At 45.6% G+C, this 11,576-nt stretch overlaps 1 protein-coding gene across 1 annotated transcript in view; it reads left to right on the top strand.

The window, feature by feature from the left end:
• IK (IK cytokine) overlaps positions 1-11,576 on the top strand; it is a 184,127-nt gene that overhangs the window by 74,804 nt on the left and 97,747 nt on the right. The window contains exons 11-12 of the mRNA XM_086931381.1: positions 5,947-5,986; positions 6,513-6,798. Coding sequence (XP_086787507.1) covers positions 5,947-5,986; positions 6,513-6,798 — 326 coding nt within the window. The remainder of the gene's footprint in view (positions 1-5,946; positions 5,987-6,512; positions 6,799-11,576) is intronic.

Raw genomic sequence — 11,576 nt, 5'->3', positions numbered from 1 at the left:
CTATTGACCTCACTCTATCTATCGTCCTCCCTCTATCTATCGTCCTCCCTCTATCTATCGCCCTCGCTCTCTCTATCTATCGCCCTCGCTCTATCTGTCGCCCTCGCTCTATCTATCTATCGCCCTCGCTCTATCTATCTATCGCCCTCAATCTATCTATCTATCTATCTATCTATCTATCTATCTATCTATCTATCTATCTATCTATCACCCTCACTCTATCCATCTATCGCCCTCACTTTATCTATCGCCCTCACTCTATCTATCTATCGACCTCACTCTATCTATCGTCCTCCCTCTATCTATCTATCGCACTCACTCTATCTATCGTCCTCCCTCCTATCTATCTATCGCACTCACTCTATCTATCGTCCTCACTCTATCTATCGCCCTCACTCTATCTATCGCCCTCACTCTATCTATCGCCCTCACTCTATCTATCGCCCTCACTCTATCTATCGCCCTCACTCTATCTATCGCCCTCACTTTATCTATCACCTTCACTCACTCTATCTATCTATCGCCCTCACTCTATCTGTCTTATCTATCTATCGCACTCACTCTATCGCCCTCACTCTATCTATCGTCCTCCCTCTATCTATCGCCCTCACTCTATCTATCTATTGCCCTCACTCTATCTATCTATTGCCCTCACTCTATCTATCTATTGCCCTCACTCTATCTATCTATTGCCCTCACTCTATCTATTGACCTCACTCTATCTATCGTCCTCCCTCTATCTATTGACCTCACTCTATCTATCGTCCTCCCTCTATCTATCGTCCTCCCTCTATCTATCGCCCTCGCTCTCTCTATCTATCGCCCTCGCTCTATCTGTCGCCCTCGCTCTATCTATCTATCGCCCTCGCTCTATCTATCTATCGCCATCAATCTATCTATCTATCTATCTATCTATCTATCTATCTATCTATCTATCTATCTATCACCCTCACTCTATCCATCTATCGCCCTCACTTTATCTATCGCCCTCACTCTATCTATCTATTGACCTCACTCTATCTATCGTCCTCCCTCTATCTATCTATCGCACTCACTCTATCTATCGTCCTCCCTCCTATCTATCTATCGCACTCACTCTATCTATCGTCCTCACTCTATCGCATCACTCAGGGGCACCACAACATCACTATGCGCTACCACAGCATCACTGAACGCCACATCATCACTCGTCTCCACCACAACATCACTCAGCGCCACCATAGCATCAATCTGTGCAACCATTCAACAACAACTGGTTAAAATATGTTCTCTCAATGTTTCAAGCTTTATTACAAATGTCACAAAAAGATGTTAATATTTCACTTCTGTTCTTGGATTTTCTTCACAATAAAATACACTGAACATAATCTTCACAAAAGTTATTTACAAAAGTTTAAGCTATTGCCATTATAAATTACAATAACTTTTATTTAAGTATTAATAAAAAAAAATAAAAGCCATTGTTATTTGTAATATCAATACATCAAAGTCACGTAAATGCAACACATATTGCATTACAAATGCTATAGGTGTCACATTTGTGAAAGTTAAAACTATTGGCATTGTAAATGACAAAGCTATTAATTTTGCTATTTTCAAAACGAACACATAAATAAAAAATGTCATTTACAATAGCAATAGCTCAAACTTTCCTAATGCGAGACCTATTGCATTGCAAATGCTTGTTAAATCATGTTACTCATGTCTTTTCATTAAAGAAGTACTTGAGGGCTGTGAGTGTACACGTTTCAGTATCACCGTCAGTACCCATCAGACCTAATCTGGGCTGCTAGTATATCACCCACCAGGGTCTGCCTCGAAATTCAAAGTCGCCCTATTGGAGGCTGTTGGCACGCTCGCTATGGGCACCGCCAATTTCAGTATTTTCGGCCATTTGAATCTGCACTTTGATTTAACGCAAGACAATGAGATCTGTAGCTTTCTTGCGGATTTGGCTGCGTACCAACGAAACCAACTGGTCCCTGGCCTCACCCACTTAGCCGACCATTTGTTGGATCCTATTTTTTTGACTATTCTTTCTGCCACTGAGGAGACTCATAAACCCATGGGTTAGACTGACCATTCATTGGCAATAATGTCCTTGCCTGCCACAGAGCCCCTCAACAAGGCCACTCAACTGCCTGTCCTCAGACACCCCTGGCGCAAACTGATGGTTGGAGGACTTTCACGCACTTCTGGGCACGAACCCCCTGGGACCTTTTAATAACGCAGATACAGGTTATAGAGCATTTTGCGATTGGATCACCCAAGGGTTAAATTCTCTTATTCCTGCTAAATGATCCAAGGGCCGTATTTCTGTCGCTAGCCCCTGGTATAATGACTCGCTGACCACCTTACGGAAGGCCTGTAAGAGATTAGAGCGCGAGTGGAAAAAGGACTACGACCCTAGGAAAAAAGTATGCTATCAAACATTATCACAGAACCATCTGCACTGTTCGAGCGGCCTATTATGCCAATAATATTAAGCTTAGCCCTAACCCGGCCAAATGTATTTTCAAGATCCTGAAAGACCTCAGGGCTAGGAAAAATTTGGCATCCGCTATTTCATCTGAACAGCAATGTGAGGATCTGGCCACTTTCTTTGTTGAGAAAGTTCGTACCATCTATCGGTACTTCCCACAAGTGTCCTCTCCTCCTCCTATAGCTCTTCATAGATCCCCGCCACTGCCTTCTCTGATGGCTATTCCCGGAATTTCACAGGATGAATTAATTCGGCTGAGTAAGAAAGTTAAATCTGGCTCTCCGGCCGATTCTTTAAAGCCGGTCCAGTTTAGGGGGGTCACTCTCTCTTTTTCTAGCCCGCTATGCCAGATAGTCAACTCCTCCTTTTCCACAGTAGTGGTCCCGGTGCCGTGGAAACAGGCGTGGGTATCCCCCCATTCTTAAAAAACCTTGCTTGACCCGGCTAAACTAGAAAATTTCCGGCCTATATCTCTCCTCCCTTGGGTGGCTAAGATAGCAGAGGCGCATGTTAACAATACACTAACGAATTTCCTAAGTACCAACAACATCTTGGATCCATCTCAAAATGGTTTCTGCCCGAGCCACAGCACGGAGACTGCTCTCCTGACTGTGACTGAACACCTGCGGACCATTCTCTATTCCGGTCAGAAGGCGGCACTGATCTTAGTGCCGCCTTGATATGGTCTTGCATGGTATTCTGTTACAGCGGTTGGAGGAGCCTGGTGTGGCTGGCCTGGTCCTAGAATGGTTCAGATAATTTCTGACCGAAATATCTTTCTGAGTGTCAGCCCCCGTTTCTTTCTCAGGCTCATTCCATCGATCAGGGGGTGCCTCAGGGCTCTGCGCTAAGTCTGTCATTGTTTAACTTGTACGTCCAGCCTCTGGCAGCGGTCGCCAGGCAGTAGGGCCTCGCCATGGTCTCTTATGTGGATGATACGCAGCTGGTGGTGGCCCCGGCTGAAGGTTCCACACTGAAGGCCTCTAGGTTTTGAGGTGGCCTGGCTGCCGTTGTAGAATGGATGACTACAATTGCCTGCAGCTGAACGCTAGCAAAACTGAGGTTTTGTTAGTGGGGAAGAACTCGAGATTGTGGAGTGAGCAATGGTGGCCGAACGTCCTGGGTAGTACTCCTAACCCCAAGGCTGTGGTTAAGAACCTGGGGGTATGGATGGAAAAAAAGTTGCCAGCACCTGCTTTGGCCTCCTGTGGTGTCTGAATCCCCTGCTGAAGTTTTTTGATCCACCTACGCGCCAGCTGATTGTCCAGTCAGCTATTCTATCTCGATTGGACTATGCCAGTTCTCTTATACTAGGGGCCAATCAGGCTGAAATAACACGGATGCAGCGTGTTCAAAACGCCACAGCCAGAGCCTTGTTGCGGCTCCCGCGGGCTTGCCCCTCGGCTGGCGCCATCCGGAGACTTCATTGGCTTCCCATGGCTGAGCGCATTCAATTCGACGTTGGTCTTTCTTTTAAGATTCTGAAGCTTAGTTAACCTGCTTACCCCGTATGTCCCATCGCACCAGCTGCGCTCCTTGGAGCAGCAACTGGTTACTGTTCCCAGTGTGAAATGTCTTCGCGCAGGGGGGCATTCGTTTTGCTGCTTGGCAGCCAAGTTATGGAACTCCCTGCCTGTTCAGATCCGTAGAATGGAATGTTTGCTGGACTTTAGGAAAGCAATTAAAACTTTTCTTTTTCCTTCAATTTAGCCTCTTTGGACGCTTCTTCTTTTTGGCGTTCTACTGTCTTCGTGTCTAGGTCCATTATTCTGATGCTGGCAGCGCTGGGATGCCCCTTTGCTGGGGCTACTGTGTGCTATTTAAACCCGAATAACATAACCTATCCCATCATAATTTCGATGATCAACAGAGGTATTTCTATCTCTAGCTTTTGATGCAAAACATCCCCAACCTTCTGCCAAAATATTATCAGTTCTGGGAATGTTATAAACATGTGTTTAATGTCAGCCGCATATAGATTGCATCTTGGGCACTTTGTCCGTTCGCTACTTATACTATTCTCCGATGACCATTTAGCTATTCATTCTGGAGTATAGTATAAGAGGCATATCGTGCGGTGTTGCTGCAGTCACAAATTAGTGGCATGTTGATTTTTTCTGAAGATATCTTGCCCCTTTCTGCACCTCACTTGCCTCTTTCAGCACCTTTGTTGCTTTTTTCTGCAGATCTCTTGCCTCTTTCTGCACCCCTCTTTTCTCTTTCTGCACGTCTCATGCCTCTAGCTGTAATCAGTGATGTCATCAGTGATGTCACTGGCCATGTAATGAATGATGTAATATGTGATGTCATCAGCAGTGCATTGCAGGGGCGCGTGTTATAGTTAGCTCAACTAATTATAACAGCCGAATTTCTCTGAGTGAAATGTCTAACTATAACGTCCCTTAACCCTGTTTTTTTCAGTGAATTTCTAAGGTTTTTGTAAATGCTAATTTCTAACTATAACGTCCCTGAAACCTATGGTTTTTCCAGTGAATTAATATATATATATATAAATCCTGTGACGCCCTCGATTAGAATGCCGGCGCTCCTCTTTGGTGCGGTGCGAGTTTCCTCCGGCAGGGCAGCCAGTAAATATAAACAAAAGTGACCTCTGAGCACAGAGATTATTTGGATACGCACTCACTCAGAATCTGCAGTTTCAAGTTGCTTTTATTTCAATTTAGCAATCATAGCTATGCCCAATGCGTTTAGTTTCTCAGCGCGAACCTTGATCACAGGTAGATTACAACAACCAGGCAAAACCAGGCATTATTTATTTCTACTACCACACGCATTTCCTGTTTGTGTGGTAGCAAGGCATTCTGGTCTTTGTACTCCAAAACTTTTTTATATGTGTCTTTTGTGTTTTTAAATCCTTGTGAATTCTTACAAAAGGTGCTAATATATGATTGGTGCTATTTACAAACAATAGAAATGTGTAAGACATATATGGCAGTGAGTCTCATTACCATCCGCACTTGCTCCCAGTGTGGAGTGGCATATTAGGTTTAAGGCATCTTTCATCAAGTCTTTTCTATTTCTATCTTTAAAAACATAGCCCCTCTATCTGGACAATGACTTCGGATTCATACACTAATAGAAAATAGGAGGTTGGGTCTTCTTTGTATCTGCACACTGTTAGAGGAACCCTTTGCCCATGAGAAAATAGTCACATGATATTGAGAATGACTAAAGCCATCAGCACTAGGGTATTCCCTCTGACAATTCCTTGCTATTTTAATTTTGCTAGACTTTGTGGTAAGTACCTCCTATAGAGGTAGGCATTCAATAGAACAAAAACATACAAATAAAGTGCATGTTTGGTGGGTGAGAACTCCTGCTTCAGAGTCTATTGCAAGCGTTATGTTTAAATGTTGTTCTCTACTTTTTCACTGAGGATGGATTATGATTCGGTATTGACATTGAAATCTGACAAGTACATTTTGTGACTTGTGCCACTGCAGGAAAACTGGATGAGAAGAAGGCTCCTGAAGCTGATCTGAGGTAAGGAATTATTGTCATTTGCGTTAAGTTGCTATTTAGTGGTTTTATGACCATCAGGCTGGTGCATTCGCAACAAAACTTGAAAAAGTATGGAATTATCTTCGTAAATCATAGTATGCTTTGGAACGCTCCTTAAATTGTCATCAGGAGTATCTTTCTGTAACACGTGCACTATTAATTGAAACTCGGTGCTTCCCCCTTCTTCCACTCTTTTAGTAGATGTTTTTTTATTGTTTCACTGTATGTAAATTTGTTTATTAACAGAAAGTTATCTTAATATGGAGTGTCAAGTAATTTATATCAAAAACAGATAATTTGAAATTGTGCAATAGGTTCTTTATATTTATGCCTGCAAAACGCTTTCTTGGCTTCTTTCTTGTACTACAGATTTGAAGGGCTATCGTGCGAGTTCACTTTTGTAGTCTTTAACCCACTTTTAGAAGCAACTGCTGATCTGTCACTTGTGTGTTCATGTGTAGAATATTCAATACTGATCTTTAGTTTGTTCCTGTGTTTATCCTTTTAGCATTTTTGAAGATATTGGGGATTATGTGCCAACGGCTGGAAAAGCATCGCGTGAACGGGAGCGTGAGAAGTACCGGGAACGAGAGAGAGAGCGGGACCGTGAAAGGGAACGTGAGAAAGAGCGTGACCGTGATAGGGAGCGAGAGAAGGAGAGGGACAGAGAGCGTGACCGTGAAAGAGAGCGGGAAAAGATAAAGGAAGAAGAGCAGGAAGAGGAAGAAGAAGAAGAAGTGGAGGAAAACCAAAGGCATAGCTACTTTGAGAAGCCTAAGGCTGATGAAGATGAGGTAATTTATTCAATTTTGGGCCATGACTACACTGAGTAATTCAGCAAAGTGCCAGGGTCTGTTCTATTTAGCACATTAGAAGTCATTTGCAGGGCAGGCTGTTTGTAGCAAGAAAAGGATATTCTTGTAGGTGTTTTATAAAGCATATTGGTATGTTTAGTATGTGGTGCATTTACGTCAATGACACTCAGATTGGGTGCACGTCTCGGTTCCGGGCAGGTAAGCATGGTGTCCTGCATCGTGGCTTTTGCCTCGGTCATTATATGTTACTTGATAAAAAATAAGCTGATCTCTGTGACACCCTGCATTCCTTGTTGCTCCCCTTTAAAATTGACATAGTCTTCTCTTCTATTTCTCACTTAAAGCACCTACCATCTCAATCCTACTTCAAAAGCATAGCGGACTGCAATACAATATACAACCTTCGTAGCCCGCATGAGTACAAATACCGTAGCACCCAGTGTCTTCAGTTCATTGTATAGTGCATACTTATTTTCTTGTACTGCTTGGTACTGTCACACTTCCATAAGGCAAAATTGCTATAGGTGATATTCATCACCCAGAACTCTACCAGTCAAAAGCAATACACTAACCTTCACCAACTGACCAGGCATGGAGTAACTGAAGAGATCTGCATATGCTTTTAGTTAACTGAGGACTTTGTTAGTCCATCACTACGGGTCTCAACAATTTACATACTTTGACCTCTTCTTTACATCTCACATTGGCATTCTGATATTGGATGGTTTATTGCCAAAGTCCATCCCAGAAGAGGTCAACACTGTGTCTTGCTCCAACCTCTGCCTGCTCAGGAGTATTACCTTTAAACCGAAATCAATGGTGCAAAGATCTGTACTACAGCAACCTTCTCGTATCTGAGCATACTTTTTGAGAAGGAAAGTTCATAGGCCCATTCAATCAATGCTAGGAAGCTACAGTTGAAGACATAGACTATGGTCTTGTCAGATTTTGCCAGGAGACTAGGTACAACACCCCCACCCCTCAATTAAATGATAAAGAGCTTATCAGGCCAAATGTGTGCCCATTGCTACATACAGTACTGGGTGTGAGTGTTTGATTGGTTCAGATGCTCCGTCCATCACCACCCCCTTTTGTACCACTTTGTTTGCCATAAGTTGGCAGGGTATGCTCAGACGTGAGTCCCTTGCTGACTTTGCCACTGGATTCAAGCAAGCCTGGCTGAAGACGGCTGTAATGCCAGAAACCGGTCCTGGGAAGCTTGTTTCCGGTCCAGGGAAGGCATGGCTTGGCAGTTCGGGCTGGACTGTTCCCATGAGGCACAGGATCAGACTGATTTGCATATAGCCATGTCTGAACTGGGATGGCAGAGTGGGTTAAAGAGCGGTGATGGATTAAACCCAGATGTGTTGATTGGGTGTGAGTGTTTGATTGGTTCAGATGCTCCGTCCATCACCACCCCCTTTTGTACTGCATTGCTACATATGAGGCAGGAATGTTGGGGGACACTACTTGTAGGGTGCTACAAGCTGTGGAAAACGAGTTTTTGAAGCATCTCCTCGCTGTACTTAAGAGCTTTTCAACTGTTGTTTGTCATACAGAATTGTGAGTACTGTTTCTAGCAGATTGTATCATGCTACAGCCCATTTTATTAGGACATTAAATCTGGGCATCAGAATTCTCTGCTCTAAATTGTGCTATTATCAGGGATTGCCTAATCTGAGTTCCTATTTGCCTATTCCCTGACCCCACTCCCCCGTCACCCAAAAAAGCTCTGGTCACACCTTCATCTTCACCGAGAAAAAGCTCCTCATGCCTCGCCTTCAGGCCCGGCCAAGAAGCACACAACAAAGCTTTCCGGCCACTCGGGCTCGAGTCTGCCTACCTTCGGTACCGAAACCCCGGCACCAAAGAAAAAACCATCCTCCTCAGTGCTAAGTACAGCCTCAGCATCCAAGCCTACCGGCACCAATCCTTCGGCTCCCAAGTAACCATTGGAGCCGGCACCCAAGCCTACTGGCACCAACCTTTCCACTCCGAAAAAATCATCGGATCCGACCAAAAAGCCGTTGCCGAAAAATACAGACACTCTGTATTCGGTGCCAAAAAAATATTCGGAACCAAACAAACAACCGGCTCTACCAGATACCTCAAAAGCTCACAGGTCCAAGCCTAAGGAGCACAAAAACGCTCCGGAGTCGGTGCCACGTAAACATTCGGAACCGAAAAAATCGGCACCTAAAGACATTCCTCCCACAGAATAGCTTTTTAAACCGGATCCCACTAAAAAAAACTCTCCAAAAAGATCCAAAACTGGTCTACTAACTCTGTTCTAAAAAGAGACCACTGGACTCGCCTGCACCGGCTCCACCACCTAAAAAGAGGTACATTACGACATCTCCTCCCAGGATCCCTTCTCCACCACCTCCTCACCACTCTCCTACACCATCTCCTCCATCAACAGATGATGATGATGGTGAAACTTCTGATGACACAGGGGAGGGTGCACTTAATGAGCCACTAGGGAATGCTAGTCCACCTCATACTCCGGTCCCATGGGACGATTACAATACACCAGACGTCCCTAATGTGCCACAGGAAGACATCTATCCCTCTAGACCTTCCCCTCCTGAGGATACCATGGGCTTCAACCAGCTAGTCCACAGAGCTGCACATTACCTTTCTGTTTGGCCCTTAACAGACAATCATATTCTTTTTTTAGGTTATTTTACATGTTTGTCGAGAATTCTAGTAAGCAGTACGAAAACTCTACCAAAACTGCGGATTAGACACAGTTCATGTGAGACAGGCGCGTGCACAAACCAGCCACGTGACACACCACCATTTGTCTGTGCCTCGCATCAGACTTCCAAGGCTGCCGCTCCCTTTCCGCCGCACCAGAATTCAAAGGAATGCGCTCCCACTCCGGCTATCTTTCTCTTCCTTCCTCTCCCGTCTTTTCTATAATCTTGCCTCGCTTCTCTCCCTATACAGTGTCTTTCTGATAGATACATCTGCCTTGTGGATTCCTCACCTTGTGAATATCCCCTTGCGTCAGCAACATTCGGAAATTCTTTTCGTAGCTTCGCGCCGACGTGGTCTTGGTCGTCATAGAGACACGGCATCGCACGCGACTCCGCTGACATCACCGACGCCCATAATAGGCCCACGCCGGCGTGATGACATAAGTTCCCTTTTTTCCGCGTCATCGACGCTAACGGTTTCGGGAATCAGAGTAGCTTACTAGTGACTTTGTTGCTATTTCCTTAGTTTTTCTGCTTCTTTGTTTCGTGACGATGTCGACGAAGAAGACTGGCTTCAAGCCCTGCAAGGAATGCGGGAAGATGATGTCCATCACGGACCCGCACGAGGAATGCTTATGGTGCTTAAGCTCCGATCATGATGTAGTTGGGTGTTCATCTTGTCGAAAGATGAACCCGAAGGCCCTGCGGGAAAGAGAAACCAAGCTCCTGGTGGCAAGGTTGAAGGCGGACAAAGGTAGGAAGTCTTCACGATCTCGTTCGAGAAGGGCGAGGTCGAAGTCAAGATCTAGATCTCGAGAGGAGTCGACCTCGAAGTCCTCAACGGAACATGCTTCAAAATCAAGAAAGAAGCATAAGAAAAGGAGACATGAGTCCCGACGTCACTCGGGAAAAGAGTCGGACTCAAGATCTAAGTCGCCAAACAAGGTTCGATCGAAGGTGATCCCACCGCAGGAAGCTTTGAATCGGGAAGGTGAGGCTTCGACTTCGGAGTCGCAGGTGCAGTCGCCGACTCCGGTTTCCGATCCGTCTCCGGCGCCGTCCCCGGCCCGAGAGGAAGATGAAGTTCAGATGGAAGGGGGAATCTGTGCCTGTAGAGGAGCCGGATTCGTTCCCACCTCGAGTCCAGCCTGAGGGTGTTCAGCCACCTTTTCCTGCACCAGGCCAAGACCCATCAGCATTTTTGAACGCAATGTATGGCGTCTTTACGAGGAATTGGTACCCCTCTGGAGCACCTTCGGGTCCCATGGGTCCACTGGCCTACAATTTGGGGGTGCCACACTCCTATGCCCCGGCTCCGTTTATGCCGGCCCGACGCCGCCATGGCAATACACGGCTCCGCCGAAGTTGTCGACGCCGTTCCCGGCGTCGCCCGCTCCAAGTCGACCTCGAGTACAACCTACTGGGCCATCGGATTCGATACCGACGTCGGTTCTGACTCCGTTGGGAGTCGATGATGGATCCAGTGGAGAGGCGTGTTAAGGAGAGGTCCGGGAGGGAGGCTCAACACCTTTTGGAGGAGCAGAGATATGTTGAGTCTCATCCTGATGTGGAGGAAGGTGAACTAGAGGAAGACTGCTTTGAAGACCTGGCAGATGCTAGTGGCTTGGATTTTTCCCCGGAATGGGAGATACCATCAGGTTCAGATGCACCTTCAAAGGACGTCCAGCCTTATCGTGTAGTAATGAGGAAGGCTGCTGGTCTTCTTAATTTGACTTTGCCAACAGTTGAATCTAAGTCTAATCTCCTTACTGAGGTCCTACACTCTCCTAGTTCGGTGGTGGAACCGTTGCTTCCGTTCAATGAGGCTTTAACAGAGCCTATTATGGAGGTGTGGAAAAAGCCTCTAACTGCTCCGGCTGTTTCCAAAAGTGTGGCAAGACGATACAGGGTTGCACCAGAAGACCATGCCATTTTAACATCTCATCCTTCTCCTGAGAACCTAGTCATTCAGGCAGCATGTTCGAAGAAGTCTATGAGTGCGTTTCCCCAAGTGCCTGGGGATAAGGAGGCCAAAAAACAAGATCAGGTGGCCAA

Source organism: Lissotriton vulgaris, chromosome 7 (assembly GCF_964263255.1).
Source record: "Lissotriton vulgaris chromosome 7, aLisVul1.2, whole genome shotgun sequence".
Taxonomy (NCBI): domain Eukaryota; kingdom Metazoa; phylum Chordata; class Amphibia; order Caudata; family Salamandridae; genus Lissotriton; species Lissotriton vulgaris.
The sequence above is the reverse complement of the archived record's forward strand: the minus strand, read 5'-3'. Positions and strand labels throughout refer to the sequence as shown.